Source organism: Leptodactylus fuscus, chromosome 3 (assembly GCF_031893055.1).
Source record: "Leptodactylus fuscus isolate aLepFus1 chromosome 3, aLepFus1.hap2, whole genome shotgun sequence".
Classification (NCBI taxonomy): domain Eukaryota; kingdom Metazoa; phylum Chordata; class Amphibia; order Anura; family Leptodactylidae; genus Leptodactylus; species Leptodactylus fuscus.
Genome location: NC_134267.1, coordinates 107,227,856 through 107,246,049, shown reverse-complemented (window position 1 = coordinate 107,246,049; position 18,194 = coordinate 107,227,856). Strand labels below are relative to the sequence as shown.

Below are 18,194 nucleotides of genomic sequence, written 5' to 3'. Positions count from 1 at the left end.
GGGCAACATCTGCATGCAATTTGTATATTTTCCTTGTGTTTGTCTGGATTTCCTCCAGGTACTCTCAAATGGTAAAAAAAGGTTAATCGATAAATTCCCACAAAATAACTCACCCTAGATGGTGTTGGAAATAAGCGAATGTTTGTCATTGCCCTACCAAGTAATATGAAATGTGATGATGACTCAGTTCTGGGTATGTACTTTCTTATATGTTTATTTTGCTAGGACCAAGTTTTAATACACTACAAAATAGAAAGCCAGGGCATTGGGAAAATAGGTGGTTATTCAACCCTGTATGGGTCAATAGTGCGACGATACTCAAAGCTTTTGAATACTTTTTGGCCAAATGGATATTAATCCTCAAGAAAGACATGAAGGTGTTTTTTTTCGTGCATATTTTGATTTGGTTTTATTTGAGTCAAAGCAGCAAGTGAGTAAGCAAAGAGTGGACAATATAAAAGGAAGGGCTTCTATTGCTCCTTGCTGTTGAATTCACTCTTGGCTTTGGTTTAAAAATACTCCAGCAAAATCTGTATTAGGTCGGACCCCAAAATTGCATTTTACACTACCTGCAAAGTGGATGGGATTCTGGCTAATTCCAACCACATATTGCAAAAAATAAAAAATCTGCAGCAGAAATGCTGTGTTTTGGAAAATTACAGCATGTCAATTATACCTACAAAAAAATTGTCGTTTTCCAAATAAGTATAATAGGGGCAAAAAGACTGTACAGAACAATGCTCTTTTTTGGCTGTAGCTCGCTACGTGGGGCCTTAGCATCAAAATCTGTATGTGTACTTCCAGCTTCTTTTACAGCAAAGTTCTTAAACCAAGAAGACTGCTGTGATCAGAGCTGTGACAGGTTATGGGTTAAAAATTTGAAAGATCAGAACCATAAATTGCATGAAACAACAAATTGAGAATTATTTCAGTAAGCTATATACATACATCTAACCTTTACGTAAAATTTGACAGTTTTTTTTTTTTTTAACACATCTATATACCGTATTTTTCGAACTATAAGACGCACTTTTTTTGCCCCAAATTTCGGAGGAAAATGAGGGTGCGTCTTATAGTCTGAATGTGGAGTGGGTTTGCGGCATGGCCGCGCTACTGTCACCGCTGGTTTTCTTCAGCGGCAGTATCGCGGCAATCTGCAGGCCCCGGCAGCTAAGACAGTCCCCGGCATCCGCCGGTCTATTACAGCAGATGCCGGGGACTGTCTTAGCTGCCGGGGCCTGCAGATTGCCGCGCTACTGCCGCTGAAGAAAACCAGCGGTGACAGTAGCGCGGCCATGCTGCAAATCCGCTCCTCCTCCGCAGGTCCTGGCAGTCAGTTAGCCCCGGGGCCGGTCCCCACCGGCCCCATACCTTTAGTGATGCAGGCCGGCTCCTGCACCTGTATTGCCGTCTATGGGACTTGCAATCAAATGATTGCAGGTTCAAGCCCCCTAGGCGGGGGATATTAAAATAGTAAAAAAAAAAAAAAAAAAAAACACTTAAAAAAAATATAATAAAAAATAAAATAAATAAAAGTTCACCTCCTTTCCCTAGAATACATATAAAAGTATAACATTACTGTGAAACATACACATTAGGTATCCCTGTGTCTGAAAATGCCCGGTCTACTAATATTTTTATGTACAGTGAACGTCAAAATCAAAAGTGCTAAACTGCCGGGTTTTTCTCTCTGTTTTGCCTCTGAATTAAATAAAAGGTGATCTAAGCAATAAACATTTCCCAAAATGGTATATCTAAAAAGTACACCTGGCCCCACAAAAAAAACGCCCTATACATCCCCGTACAGCTGCAAGGTCACCTGTCAATGTGGCCTTGCAGCTGTTCCAAAACTACAACTCCCATATATTAAATATTTTACCATTTTTTGCCTGAAAATTTTTTATCCCTATTTTTCTCCTCTAAAACCTGGGTGCGTCTTATAGTCCGAAAAATACGGTAGTTTCTCAAAATTTTTGCCTGAAATTCCCACTCCCACCACTAGATGTGGTCACGGCACTGCCGAAGTTCTTTAAAGAATTTGTCTAACAAAGGACAACGTGTTCCACTTAAAATGAGGAATTTATTAAATCAAATCAATCTGTTTTCTTAACAGTTACATAAGTTACATCGAATGTTTAAAGTCAGTTTTCACATGAATTGTATTTACTTTAGAATACAGGCAAAAATAGTACCGAACGACATGTACATAAAAAATACCTCAGCATTCAAATAAGGCCATCATAAAAAAAAAAAAAGAAAAAAAAGAAAAAAAAAAAAAGCAACAAATAGTATTCATATGTCAACATAGTCAAAACCATAAAGCAAACTTGTTTTCCACACACAGTGGAGCCAGCCATTTTGTGCAATGATGAAGCATCTATTATGCATAAAACGGTTACTCAGTCTGGGTGGGACAATTCAGCTTTTATACAGTTTGTCTCAGTGTATAGACCTAATTTCAAGCAGTAGAAATTGTTACCTAGGATTAACACTATGAAAATCTCACCAAATAAAAAAGGCCTACCTTAGATACAGCTGCCCTTGGAATTTCAATCTCCGGTCACCTTCATTAAATTAAAATTCACAAAGTGCACAAATAGTAAACTAAAAAAAAAATAAAAAAAAAAACTTTCTATACTACAAATTGACAGCTGCTTAATACTTAGTGGTCTAATGAAACATAGTTATAGCCTCCCAGTAACATAACAGTAAAATTCACTGTAAAATTTAAAGATGCTAACTTTACTGTAAACTAAAAGTTAAAAAAACAAAAAAACTGAAAAAAAAAAAAAAACAAACAAACCATGGTTTATTCTGGTGGCATAAATTAAGATACAAAACACTAGAAATGACCAAACTTTTTGCAAAGAACAAGCACCACAATTGACATCAGCATTCCAGTTTGTAGTGTGTAATATATAACATTTTATTCCCACTCCACTTCATCAAACTCAGAGTCATCTTCTGAGTCGCTGTATTCCACAGCAATGCGCCGAGACAAAATGGTGGCTACATCATTCTCAATACGTTCATGCTTGGCTTCTTGCTCACGCTGTTCTTCCACTTTACGAAGCTGGATACCTGAAATGTTGAAAAAAGTTGTTTATTAAAGTAGAAAGATACACCATAAACCCAAAAGAAATATTAGACATGTTTCATTATTTATAGCAGAAGTCAGCACTATAAAACTAACATACTAATTCATGCTCGGGAATTATAGTCGGAAATTGTGTCCGATTTGGAGAACTAGTGTTGCCTACAACGTCATACTTTCAATTGAAATCACGGAGACCATGAATCCCATTATATATGTGCTGACAAGATCTGTTTAGAACAAATTTGGTAATGTGTCCTTGTTTCTGATATCAAAAAAGTTAAAATGATAAGGGGAAAGAGCAGTGTCTGAGCCCCTGTGCTTGGCATATATAGCCAAAGTCAACATTCACCCCAGGGACAAGACTGTCTGTTTGGCCTATATTAAAAGGCGGCGCAGCACGGTGCACTATCATAAAAAGAGTACTGGGAAAAAAATATATATATGTATATATATATATATATATGTTATATGTCTGTACGGTGGAATATGTCAGAGCCTTGTGTTGCAGTGTTCACTAAGCTTCAGAAATTCTTTTCGGTGAAGAGTTGACTGTATAATACCTACTCTGAAGAGGAAAGTGAGGGGAAACTGGGGGCTGGAACCTGCTCATTCAGGAGAAGAAGTCATAATATTATAATAGTCAGTAATCTTAGATTTGTCTCATAACTGACTGACTAGTCAAATAAGTCCTCCTTAGGATAAGCCCTTTCAATAAGATCTTTAAAGTAAACAATCTATATAAAGGTTTTTATTTCAATGTTAAAAAAACAAAAAAAAACAAACAAAAAAAACAGCTTTACCTTTCCGTATTGCCTCCAGCAGAACACTTCTAGCATCACTGATCACTGGGAGATTTGATGGATGTCTCTTAGGCTCAGGCGCAAGTTGAGATGGAGGGGATGGGGGCAGAAGAGGAGCATGAGAACCGGGCACAATGGAAGCAAGAGGATGTAGACCAGCAGGAGCATGTGAGAGGGGAGGGACTGCAACAGGAGAAGAGGGTCGCATCCCAGGAGGAGGTAAAGGAGGGGGTGGCGGAGGTGGTGGAAGACCCTGTGCCTCAGTTTGGGGAAGGGGGTGAACTGGCACAGTTTCACAAACTTGAGCAGAGCGGGATACTGGTGGAGAGGGCTGTACAAGGGGTGGAGCTACAGGAGGTGGAGCTGGGTGGAGTACTCCAGGTGCTATCTGCAAAGGAGTAGGTGGAGGTGGCACAACAGTAGTTTGCAAATTAGCAGTAGGTGGTGGGGGAGGTGGAGGAACAGGAGGTGGGGGAGTGGAAGATATTGATGACCGCAGAGAAGAAGCAGAAAGGGCAGATGGAAGAGGTGGAGGGGGTGGTGGAAGTGGAGGAGGCGGTGGTGGTGGAGAGGGGCTCACAAACACTGGTGTTCTACCCATAGCTGGAGACTGTGGTCGGTTTTCAGACAATCCTTGTGTGGCACTATTAATAAAAGGATGTTGAGATATTTACCAAAGCAATGCCATACAGTACAGTGTAATGCACATTAAAACTATAATGCATATTAAACTATAGTTTAAATTATGTGATCTGATGTTGGATCCAGCTTGGAAATCAGAAGTTCAACACATAAAATAACCCCATGCAGTAAGGAACAAAAACACCCTGGAAAATGACCACAGTCTGCTGTTTAAACTAACACTGTCCAAAATATAGTACCTGATAACAGGCATGGCTTTTCCATCTCCAGCTGCGTGCATTGGTGGAGGTGGTGGTGGCTCATGCGGTCTCACCAAGACCCGGTCTTCAACCCTGTTCAGGAGATCATTCATCTGGCTATAAGGAAGTGCAGCAAGTGAGAATGGCCCATCTGCCGTCTCTCCATAAGCTTGTGGTCTAAGGAAGGCATACTTGTTAGTCATTTTTCAAGAAATTTTCAACATTTTATGCAGAAGTTATAAATGGAGATTGCTTGTGTCTTATGATAGGTCACACTACTGTTCGTCTCTCCGTCTTTTGAGTCCATATGGGGACCCCAAAGACTGTTCTCCTACGGAGACGCCAGCACATACGTGTATATATCTTTACTTAAATAGTATACCTACTGAAATAGATTAATAAATGTTGCAAAGAAAATTAAAGGGATAAATAAAAACTGTAGTATTTTAAACATGTTCACTAGCCATCTTAGCGGTAACAATCTTTTATCCTGATTGGCTGCCAATTGATAGAACTGGTCTGGGAGTGGTCAGAAGCCCAGCAATGATTTTATTACCAGTGGACAGATTATCAGGCAGGGAAACTACTTGAGAGAAGACAACCTGGTCACAAAAAAGAAACCATTGCTGCGTTTCCAAACCACAAAGAGTTCCTGCGTTCCTGGTCATATCCATTGGCAACCCATCACCACTAAGACGTTTAGAGAAAATCTCTAACATTCTGAGAAAATGTTAATTACTTATTCTTGCAAAAATGTTTAAATTTTAATGGTATACAAATTTACATATGGATATGTTCATGGGAAAACCCATGATATCAAATAGCAGAAAATAACTACTGTGACTTCTGTGCTCTGTAATCCCGCATCTTTCTATACAGCTACAGCAAATCACAGACCTACACGCTCTGTCCGAAAGGAAAAATATGAACCAAGCAGGAAGCCTCTGATGTAAAGCTCCTATGGATTTTCATAGGATCCACACAGGTACAGATGTAAGACAGAAAGAATACAACTTGTTTTCCTTCTGGAGCTTAAGATAGATGCATGACTGCACAGCTTTTATAAAATTGGAAGAAGAAATTTTCTAACACAAACATACATACATACATACATACATGAACACTGCACTAAATGCAACAGATTAAATTACTAAAAAATATGGCATATGTGTACTAAACACGTAAGATTGTAAATGGTGCGTTTTTGATGCTCAATATCTATTCCAAAAGAATTTAAGAAAATTATTAGCACTGCCATTACTGCGCTTCCAGACAAAACATTTTTCATCCATTATCAACGCGGGATTGTAAATAAGATTGCTTTAGGTAATATATTTTAAAGCTAGTCAGGTCCATACAGACAACACATTTCACACTGGAATAAATAACATATATCACAACAGAAAGGCCCATTAAAAGTCTCATGCACACGACTGTGTCTATTGCCAGCATGATAGCCGTGTCTTTCATGGTTAACACACTGACATACCATAGATCAATGGCCGAACAATAAACATAATCCAAATGCAAAGTCATAAAATAATATAATTTTTAGTAATAAATAATAAAAAATTTTCTTTCAGCAGGGAAGATGACAATAGCCGACATAAGATACAAAATGACAACAGGGAGCCAAACAAACACAATGGTATGTAGGCAAATAAATTGGATTAAAAGTGATAAGTCAAAAGACATTATAGCCATACACCCCAATAAATATATAGCCACACAATATGTATCATGGCAATAAAACCTTTTGGTAGAAGGCACCATCAATCATTAATAGCAGCCCACACAAGGACAATAGTATGAAATGTGTCAAGCATACAGTTATAAAAAATTATATAAATTAGATGGAGTCTTAACTAGTAAGGTTTTATTGCCATGATACATATTGTGTGGCTATATATTTATTGGGGTGTATGGCTATAATGTCTTTTGACTTATCACTTTTAATCCAATTTATTTGCCTACATACCATTGTATTTGTTTGGCTCCCTGTTGTCATTTTGTATCTTATGTCGGCTACTGTCATCTGCCCTGCTGAAAGAAAATTTATTATTATTATTTATTAATAAAAATTATATTATTTTATGACTTTGCATTTGGATTATGTATATTGTTCGGCCACTGATCTATGGTGTTTTCAGGTGATTGTGATATATATGGCCTTGCTAATATGAGGAAATTTTGAGTGTTTGGTTCTATCACAGACATATTCATACACAAACAGTCAGGACAGGTCCTATACCTGTTCATTTTGTGGCCTGGGCTTAGTGAAAGCAGTGAATGGGACCATGAAGACATGGGAAGCACATGGATGCCATCCATGTAGCATCTGTGCCGTTTAGTCGCAATCCGGCTATATGCACACGGTTGTGTGCATGTAGCCTAAAAGTTATGTAACAAACCTTGTTTCAAAATGAGAAGCTGGTCCATTCACAATTTCTATATGCTTGTGTGAATCTATATCATCTTCAGCCAGTTCTTGACCAAGGGCTAACTTCTGCCACTCACGCCGTCGGTCATGTGGAGCTCGAGGCACTTTCTCAGGCTCATGAGGACGATCAATGTTCTTTTGCTAGAAAAAAAATACAAATATAAGACCATTAAAGAGAAGACTGCAGAACTAAAATGCAGTTTCTGCAGGTCACCATTACCTGTACGGTAAAATTTCCTTACTCTGCTACTGAACAGGTACACTCAATATCATGTTAAAAGGGACCAGGCAGCATTGATAAGGGTCCTGGGTTCAAACTTTACCAGGGACCTCTGCATACAGTTTGCATCTTCTACGCTTGTCCGTATGGGTTTGATCTGAACACTCTGGTCTGAACTCTATTAGGGACAATGAGTGATCACCTCTATAAAGCGTTTCAGGATATGTTGTGAGTTACTATACATGTTGCTTTCATGCAAGTATGACTTTTTATTATTTTACACAATTCTAAGAGTTTAACAAAAGGAAGTGACCAGACAAGCCCTTAAGCATTAAGTAATACAAGAGGAACCCATCTATCATCAAGAGCGGAGCGCTATTCCCGACTACAGGAGCCGGCTCTTCCTTTCATTCCGGGCAATGTTTCAACATTATTAAATGCACAATAATTTTTGTTCTACTGTATACAGTTTTAACAGATTTGCTACTATGCAGCCATACCATTTTTTGAATGAATATTCTTTAATATAAATGTAATATTACCTATGTTTGTTATAAGTAACAGATTCATCATACCTTCTGCTTTCTCTTTTCCTTCCGTTTATCCTCAGTGTCTTGTATCATCTTCTCTTTCCACAAGTCAAAAAAGTAGGATGGGTTGGTGTAAAACTTTAAACCTTCTTTACCATCATCCCTATCAAAGCAAATAAAAAAGAAGGTGTTATGGAGTAGCTAAAGAAAAGCAAAAAGGTACATTAATTAGAAAAACAGCCAGGCAATAAATAGAGGTAAAATGATATATGACCTTATGAATCATATACTGCTCATCTCAGCTGCAACCACAGATGGTGTTAATATCCCTACTTAAAGGGGTTGTCCAGTAATTTCAGTACTGAGCTAGGAGACTGGCAAATGTGAGCCATAAAAAAAAATATTATACTCTGTTGTCCGCCGCCACTGTCTGGTTACATATGTAAATGGTTCCTTTCCTGTGATCACTGAGGTGCAAGGAACTGGCATGCATTGGAACAGACAATGGTGGAGATCATCAAGGCATCGGGAACATTTGAGTATTTTATTTTATTTTTTAAATGTTTCACCTTCCCTGGCCTCCAAGCTCAATGCTGACCTGCCATATCAGTATACAAGAAGCAGAAACTCCAGCAGCACAGGACCTATACTACTGAACATCTGAAAACTGCTGTGGAAGAAAACAGAGTGTGCCAAATACTACATTTGTGGCAAAGTAAACTTTAATCAGTTGTGATCTGCAATTTTAACTATGGATACATGTCCAGCAAAGACAATACACATGAATATTTAACAATCATCACTACCCAAAGTACCATTTGCAGGCAAGAATCCAACAGCCTGCAATGAAGAAAGATCTTATGAATTATGGATTTCGTTCCAAAGCCATTTACTGAAGGCTCAAATAATTCTCAGCAAAGCAATGATTGAGGGTAAACAAAAAAAGGTTAAAAAATAAAAACGTCTTTTAATAGCACTAATGTAAGGGGGGATCAAGACGCAATAAAGACAATTAAAAAGTACATTAACATATGAAGTTCTTTTTTTCATCTTGCTGAGTACATTCTGGAAGAGATGAAAGACGCACAGCATCAATCTGCGAATTAGAAAGGGAATGAGAGGAGGGTTCTTGGGTAGCAGTTTAACCTCACACTTGAACAGAATGTTCGGAGTACAGTACATTATTTTAATTGGTATGCTTAAATAATGGGCATACAAGTGTGACATCTGCTGTACTGCATGTGTTCAAAGCAGCAGCTAATCCTTATGTTCATGACAAAAATGCAGTTTTGTATACCTTATAATACAGAGCCTGAAAGGCTAATATTGGAAAAATCAATGGGCTCTGTCTAACCACAAGACAGTCAATAGTTCAAAATTCTCTTGTATTAGATAGCCATGGATGCCCGGTCTACATAACTGGAGAAGTTTTATACTAACAGAGACAGATTGTTAAGATTTTATACCAGCTCCTAAGAATGTTGCATAGAGTATATGCATTGGGTGGATGGATTAGATAGACACCATATGTGTGCCATAATAGTATACAAATCAACTACATATACTGCTTGATGTTCATTCCATCTTCACATTTCCATACTGCAGAGTAAGAAAATGCTCTGTAATGCACATTCCATGTGCAAAGGGCAGTGAAAACGGAGCTCAGTCAAAGACTAGACTGATTTAAAGGAAGTCTATCACTTCCCCCAGCTACTTTAAACTGCTTCAATAGTGTTGTAGATGCTGTCAGCAGAATAAAAACGATACCTTTCTTATGTTTCAGAGCCCCAGGAATGTGGAGATAAAGCACTTTCATGCTTTATTCAAATGAAGATCTTGGAGCACAGGGGAATTTTCTTCTATTCCCAGCCTGCATTCAACTCAGTGGAAGGATCAACTCCCCATGTGCTCCAAGATACTCATTTGAATAAAAGTACTTTATCTCTGCATCCCTTAGAAACTGAAACATAAGAAAGGTATGACTTTTAGTCTGCTAATAGCATCTACAGCACCGTGGGAGTGGTTTAATGTAACTGGGGATGATGATAGACTCCCTTTAATGTTCCTTTTTTTTTTTTTTTAATGTAGATTGTGCCCCATATAGAGCTCACAATGTACATTTTTTCCCTATCAGTATGTTTTTGGAGTATGGGAGGAAATCCACACAAACATGGGGAGAACATACAAAACTCCTTGCAGATGTTGTCCTTGGCAGGATTTGAACCCAGGACTCCAGCGTTGCAAGGCTGCAGTGATAACCACTGAACCACCGTGTTGCCCCCTTTAATGTTCCTTTATCCCACATTAGTCTTTTGACAAATGCCTATGTTTTGTACAACATAATGTAAATGTTATGGTTTCCTATATACATGCCCAAGTAATTTTAAACACATTGTATAATGGCTGTCCACTATTCCACTATGTACAAGATTAAAAAATGACTCAAAAATCTGCCCTCACTTATTGTATGTGGTTCTCTTCATTCTGTAGTTCAGTAACTTTTTCCAACTAGATATTAGTTTGCCGTCATAAGTAATTTTTTTTTTTTTTCGTTCTATTTTTGAAAGCAGTTAGGACTTATGCTTGTAATAGAGAACATGCAGCCTATTGGTTAGTGTATAATGGCCATACAGGTAATGCTGTACATTAGAGACTCTGTGTATAATATATAAAAAATATGAGATATTTTCCTTGGCTCCAATGGAGCATTCTATCATTAATATAAAATGCAAAATAAATTAAAACATCTTTATGTCGCTTTACGAAATTAGAGGCACTGTAAAGCTCAATGCATCTTTATGCAGTAAATAAGACACTAAAATGGACACTTAAGAAGCGAGAGAATATAATATAGTGAACATTTTTGCAAACATATACAACACAAGCATTTTATTTTGTTTAGAAGCAAATAAAGCTTAGAGCTGTGTTTAACTTCACAGCCATTTGTCCAAAATGAAGAATTTAGCAATTTGCAAATCAGATGCATGATGCTATTTTGTGTCTACAGCTAATATTCAGGCCTGGGTAACAAAAAATGTCTCATCTTGCTCTAACTTCTTGGTTCCCTGTAGTTTGTGAATAGACTTTTGTTAACCGGTTAAGGACCAGGCCCAAAAGTATGTTAAAGACCAGGCCTCTTTTTTCAAAACTGACATGTGTCACTTTAAATGGCAATAACTTTGAGACGCTTTAACTTACACAAATGAATTTGAGATTGTTTTCTTGTAACACATTATACTTCATGTTAGTGGTAAACACTAATCAATATTTTTGCATTTATTTATAAAAAAACTAGGAAATTTGATGGAAATTTGAAAAAAATTGCAATTTTCAAAATGTGAAATTCTCTACTTTTCAAGCAGATAGTCATACCATCCAAATACATGAATAAATATTATCTCCCATATCTCTGCTTTATATTGGCATCATCTTTTGATGGTCTTTTAATTTATTTTGGACGTCACAAGGCTTAAAAGTGTAACAGCGATTTTCCAGATTTACAAGAAAATTCTCCAAACCAATTTTTTAGGGACCACTTCAGTTCTGAAAGTAATTATAAAGGCCTGTATAATAGAAACCCCCATAAATTACCCCATTTTCAAAACTGCACCCCTCAAATTATTCAAAACAGCATTTGGGATGTTTGTTAACCCTTTAAGCATTTCATAAGAATAAAAATAATATGGCAGTGAAATTTAGACATTTCATTTTTTTTCACTAATACATTCATTTAGACCCAAAATTAACACATTCACAAAGGGTTAAAGGAGAAAATGCATCTGACAGTTTATTGTGCAATTTCTCCCGTGCACAGAAATACCCCACATGTGGGTGTAAACTGATTTTTGGGCACACGGCAGTGCATGGAAGGGAAGGAGCGACACTGGGTGTTTGAACAGCAGATTTTGCTGGAATAATTTTCAGCGCCATGCCTTATTTGCAGAGACCCTAGAGTACCAAAACAATGGAAACCCCCCAAAAGTGACCCCATTTTAGAATCCACACCCCTCACAGAATTCATCAAGGGGTATAGTCAGCATTTAGACCCTACAGTTGTTTCACAGATTTTACTAACATTGGGATGTGTAAATGAAAAATTACTAAAATGTCACTTTATCTCCAAAGTTTTCATTTTCACAAGGGGTTAAAGGAGTAAAAGCCCCCCACAGTTTGTTAAACAATTTCTCCTGAACACGGCAATACCCCATATGTGGCTATAATCTGCTGTATGGGAACATGGCGGGGCTCAGAATGGAAGGAGCGCTATTTTGCTTTTGGATGGCAGATTTTGCTGGAATTATTTTTAGGTGCCATGTCGCATTAGCAGAGCCCCTAGAGAACCAATACAGTGGAAACCCCTTAAAAGTGACCCCATTTGGGAAACTACACCCCCCACAGAACATATTAAAGGGTAGAGTGAGCATTTTGACCCTACAGCTGTTTCACAGATTTTATTAACATTGGGCCATGAAAATGAAAAATTACTTTTTTTCCAACAAACTGTCAATTTAGCCCCAAATTTTTAATTTTCACAAGAGGATAAAGGAGAAAAAGCTCCCTAAAGTTCGTTACACAAATTCTCCTGAACACAGAAATGCCCCATATGTGGTCATAATCTGCTGTATGGGAACATGGCGGGGCTCAGAATGGAAAGAGGGCTATTTGGCTTTTGGAGGGCAGATTTTGCTGGAATATTTTTCAGGTCCCATGTTGCATTTGCAGAGCCCCTAAAGTACCAATACAGTGGAAACCCCCTATAAGTGACCCCATTTTGGAAACTACACCCCTCATAGAATTTGTCTAGGGGTAGAGTGAGTATTTTGGCCTCACAGGTGTTTCACAGATTTTATTAACATTGGGACGTGAAAATGAAAAATTACTTTTTTTCCCAATAAATCGTCCATTTAGCGCCATAGTTTTAATTTTGCAAATAGTTTAAGAATTAAAAGCCCCCCACAGTTTGTTACACAATTTCTTCTGAACACGGCAATACCCCATATGTGGCCATAATCTGCTGTATGGGTACATGGTGGGGCTCAGAATGGAAAGAGCGCTATTTGGATTTTGGAGGGAAGATGTTGCTGGAATAGTTTTCAGGGGCCATGTCGCATTTGCAGAGCCCCTAAAGTATCAATACAATGGAAACCCCTCAAAAGTGACCCCATTTTAGAAACTACACCTGTCAAGGAATGTATCAAGAGGTATTATCATTTTGAGCCTAAAATGCTTCCCAAAAATTAATGTACAAAATGAAAATTGAAATTTTTAAAAATATGCCATTTCGGTGCCCAATACGTTGCACCCACTTTGTGTTGTCAGAGACCTGCACTCCTAAAACTATTAAGGGGCCATCCCGGGGGTCAAAAAATTATATATGTGGGTGTAAACTGCTGCTTGGGCACACAGCAGGGCTCAGAAGGGAAGGACCATTGTGCGTTTTAGCTTTTGGGGTACAGATTTAGAGGGACTTTCTGGGTGCCATGTTGTTTTCGCAGAGCCCTGGAGGTGCCAGTAAACTGGAATTCACCAAGAAGTGACCCCATTTTGTAGGGGCAATTTTAGGGTCTCTGCAAATGTGACATGGTGTCCAAAAACAAAGAATCTAAATCTGCACTCCAAAAGCACATATTGCTCCTTCACATCTGCGCCCTGCTGCGTACCCAAATAGCAGTGTATGCCCACATGTATGACACTGGTGTACCCCGGATAACGGACTTAATACCATATGTGGGTAGAATCGGCTGTTTGGGCACAGCCGGGGACAGAAGGGAAGGAGCGCTATTTTGGTTTTTGGAGCACAGTTTGGTTTTTGGACGTCATGCCACTTTTGCAAAGCCCCTGAATTGCCAATAAAGTGGAATCCGCAGACATGTCACCCTATTTTGGACACTACCCCACTGATGGGATTTATCAAGTGGTGTAGCGAGAATTTTTAACCCTTGAGTGTTGCATTTATTTAGTTTCCAGAAATGAAATCGCAACTGATAGAGAAGTTAAAAATGAAAATTTTACAGATTTGCCATTTCAGCGTGCAACATGTTGTGCCCGACTTATGTCAGCAGAGACACTCCAAAAACTGTTAAACGGGTATCCCAGGCACAACAGCTTTTAGAGCGTTCATCTCTGATACAAGGTGGACACAACATATTACGCACTGAAAGGACGTATTCCTGGAAAAATGGTCATTTTCACCTCTCACAATCCGCTTCGTATTCATTTATGGATAATAAGTTATAGCAACACTTGGGGGTTAAAAATGCTCTCTGTACCCCTGGAGAAATCCTTCAGGGGTGTAGTTTCCAAAATAACGTCTCATATCAGGGGATTCCACTTTACTAGCGTTTCAGCTCTACAAAAGTGTCATGGCATCCAAAAACCAAACCGTCTGTGCTCCAAAAACCAAATGACCCTTCTTCCCTTCTGTGTCCGGCTGTGCCCTAATATCAGTTTATACCCACATATGACATTACGTCCGTTATCCAGGGTACACCAGTGTCATACATGTGTCATACATGTGTCATAAACTGCAAGTTTGGACGTACAGCAGGGCGCAGAAGGGAAGGAGCGCTATGCGGCTTTTGGAGTACAGATTCAGATGTTTGGTATCTGGACGCCATGTCATGTTTGTAGAGCCTGTAAGGTACCAGAAAAGTGGATTCCATGGGGTACCAGGAGTGACCCCATTTTGAAAACTGCACCCCTCAAAGAATTTATCAGGGGGTGTAGTGAGTATTAGTATCCCAGACGTGACTGCACAGCGGATGGCGAAGAGGGAATATATAAGCTGTGCGGAGAACATTGCAAACACCAAATTCCCTACTATGTCCCAGTAACTCCTATGATTGGGGGAGTCACTCTGGGGGTCACTCTGGGGGTCACTTCTGGTGTCTGTTCCCTCATAAGCTGTAAATCTGGGGTGTCCCCTGATATTCGCTCACATAGCTTATATATTCCCTTCCTGACGCAGCCAGTTGTGTTATAATAATTTGGCGATTTTTGAGGGTTTTTGTCTTCACATTGTGAGATGCTATATTTTCTTTATTTTTCTGGTGACGCGGCCATATAAGGGCTTATTCTTTGCGGGATGAGATGCATTTCGTAATGACACCATTTTTGGGTGTCTACATCTTTATGAATACATTTTATTAACCCTTTTTTGCTGGATTTAAAAAAAAAAAAAATCAATCCTGGCATTGAGTTTTACTTTTTTAAGTTTGCGCCATGCAGCGTACAGTATAAGTAACATGTTCCCTTTATTCTGCGGGTCGGTACGGTTACGGCGATACCTCATTTATATTATTTTTTTATGTGTTACTAGTTCTGCAGAGGAAAAACACATTTGGGGACATAAATCAATGTTTTTTGCATCGCATCTTCTAAGAGGCGTAACATTTTTATTTTTTGGTTGACAGTGTTGGTTGAGGGCTTATTTTTTGCGGGACAATGTGCGCTTTTTATTGGTACTGTTGTCGGATGCATATGACTTTTTGATCACTTTTTATAGCATATTTTGTATGGTGAGATGGCGAAAAATCATTACTTCCGGCGAGTTTTTTCCGTTTTTTTTTCCCGACGTTCACCGTGTACATTAAATATTATTTCAGTTTTATTGTACAGGTTGTTACGGACGCGGCGATACCAAATATGCATTGCTTTTTTTAATTTTTAGTGCTTTTTTTTATATAATTCATTTTGTATAGAAAAAAGGGATTTTTGGACTTTAGAACTTTATTACTTTTTTCATACACTTTTTTTTTTTTTTTTAAACTTTTTTTTTTACTTTTTCATGTGTCCCTTTAGGACACTTGAATCAGTTGATGCTTTGATGAAAGCATCAACTGATTCTGCACAATAGCAGACAGGACACGAGCAAGACATGAACCTGCTCGTGTCCTGTAAGCTGCAGAGGAAGTGAGCTGCATCGCTCACTTCCTCCATCGCCGGGCAGAAGCAGCAGGTATGTGGGGGCTCCGGTGGTCTGGGGTCACTGGCCAGACCCCAGACTACCTTTTACTGACATTGGCACCCCCCGATCTCGCCGCGGGGGGTGCCGATCACTTTCAATTATCGGCGGATCCCTTTCGATCACGCCGTGATGTTTGACGGCGCAATCGAAAGGGTTAACACGTCCAGTCGGACTCAGTTCCGACTGGACGTTATGGAGGAAGGGGTTAGGTGTTAGTAACACCTAACCCCTGTCCCCCCCGCACCCCTCCCCCCGCCAGAAAGGTACCTAAAGGCCGGACGTATTTCGGCAATAGTCCGGTCTTTAGGTACCAGCACATGAGGCCGTAAATTTACGTACGGCGGTCCTCATGTGGTTAAGTTAGAAAGAAGCAGGTAGCAGATGTATGGGAGTATGCCTGCAGTATCAACATTGAAGATAACTTCTCAAGACTGAAGTTTTATATGCCAGTCTTTATTTAATAGATTCTGGAGAGAGAATTGCTAGAGAGTACATACATTTTAATAAATTACATACAACTGCGGCCCTCTCTGGGATGGAAAAAGGTAAAAAGTATTTACAGCATTTTAATGTTTAGATACCCCCATTTTATTTGGATTTTGGATTTTTATTCTAGACTAGAGATGAGCGAGTAGTATTCAATCGAATACCTCGCTCCCATAGGAATGCGTGTAAGCGGCCGAATACTATTTGCTCAACACTAATCTAGACCATTTGCAAATTTACTTAATTTTTTTTCATTTCAGATGCACTGGAGCAATAAAAAATAAAATGTACACAGCCTAGAAAATCCTTTATCTTAGGACAAAGTAACAGTAAATGAAGTTAAATGAAGACATACACCCAACAAGTCGAACCTATAATCCTACAGTGTTGTTCCAGAGAAATCCAAAGACCCCATGAGGCTGAGGTCAATTTCCTTATGTCAGGAAAAGAAAATTCCTTCCGGATTTGAAATTCGGCTATCAGTATAAAACCCTGGCTCAACTTGTCTTTACCAAAAATCTAAAACCTGTAATATTTTTCCATTCAAGAAAGGCATCCAGGACCCTTTGTGAGCTTGCACAATGAATCCACCATCACCACATCCTGTGGCATTGAGTTCCATTGCTCATGCAGAGGATATCTTTCCTCTAGGCAGAGGATATCCCCTTGTATCACAGGCCTATGTAGAAAAAGATCATTAGAAGGGACAATACAAAGACCTTTCATGTATTTGTACATTGTGATTAGATCGTAGTCGTCATTTTTCTAAACTGAATCACCTCAATTTTGCTAATCTGTCATTGTACCCCAATCCACCCATTCCCCTAATTGTCTTGGTTGCCTTCTCTGCAGGCTCTCTAGTTGAGTTATGTCCTTCTTGTACACTAGGGTCTAAAATTGTGCACAATAGTATATGTGTGATTGTACTAGGGATTTGTATATGTTCTTCTCATGAGCACCTAGGCCTTTATGTATCCCATAATTTTATTTGTCTTGCCGGCAGCTGCCTAGCACTGGTCGCTGAAGGTCATTTATAAACACGTTAAACAGAATAGGACCCACTGCTGACCCCTGTAGCACTCCACTGGTGACTGACCCAGACCCATTAACCAGCACCCTTTGTTATTGATAACTGAGCTAGTTGTGATCCCAAAAGCATATTTGTTCCCCCAGTCCCAACAGTCCTATTTTGCATATCCTGTAATTAAGGTCTATACCAGACAAGCTTGGGAACCATTAATTATCTCCCACCTGTCATGGTACTGGATCACTGTCCCAAGACCTGGTGGCTATGGTGGTCACTCAGCTATTAGGAGCTTCATAAATGTGGCAAGTATGCTTTTTGATTGATAATGTGATAGGGGGGTAGTATCGTGAACAAAAGTTGTTCCCCTCTCCTGGGACATCAGAAGTCACAGGGACAGGAAAGTAAGAGATCATTCTGCTCTCCCAGCACACCGGTAGCATGTGTTCCCATGCACACTGGCTTAAATGAGAGCAGTAATATACAGATCCCACTTTAACCGGTGATAACTCTGGATCTACTAAGGATACAGGTATGATCTTGGTCTTATTTTGAAGCTCACAGATCTAGTCTCCACAGCTTTATTGTCCATCTCTTGTTAGTGGTAAACCGTTAGATACTTTGCCCAAAGTTCAAGCAGGAGACATTCAATAAAATTAAGGCATTAACGGACCTTGTAACATGACTTAGGATATAAGTCAAGTCAATCTGTGATCCATAACAAATAGGCAACCATCTGCACAAAGCTGC

At 39.0% G+C, this 18,194-nt stretch overlaps 1 protein-coding gene across 2 annotated transcripts in view; it reads right to left on the bottom strand.

Annotated features, from left to right (window-relative positions):
• Positions 1-2,059: 2,059 nt before the first annotated feature.
• WASF1 (WASP family member 1) overlaps positions 2,060-18,194 on the bottom strand; it is a 66,144-nt gene continuing 50,009 nt past the window's right edge. For both annotated transcript variants that reach the window (XM_075268142.1, XM_075268143.1), the window contains exons 5-9: positions 8,014-8,131; positions 7,190-7,359; positions 4,779-4,955; positions 3,898-4,541; positions 2,060-3,081 (exon numbers count right to left, since the gene is read on the bottom strand). In XM_075268142.1, coding sequence (XP_075124243.1) covers positions 2,927-3,081; positions 3,898-4,541; positions 4,779-4,955; positions 7,190-7,359; positions 8,014-8,131 — 1,264 coding nt within the window. In that variant the 3' untranslated portion in view covers positions 2,060-2,926. The remainder of the gene's footprint in view (positions 3,082-3,897; positions 4,542-4,778; positions 4,956-7,189; positions 7,360-8,013; positions 8,132-18,194) is intronic.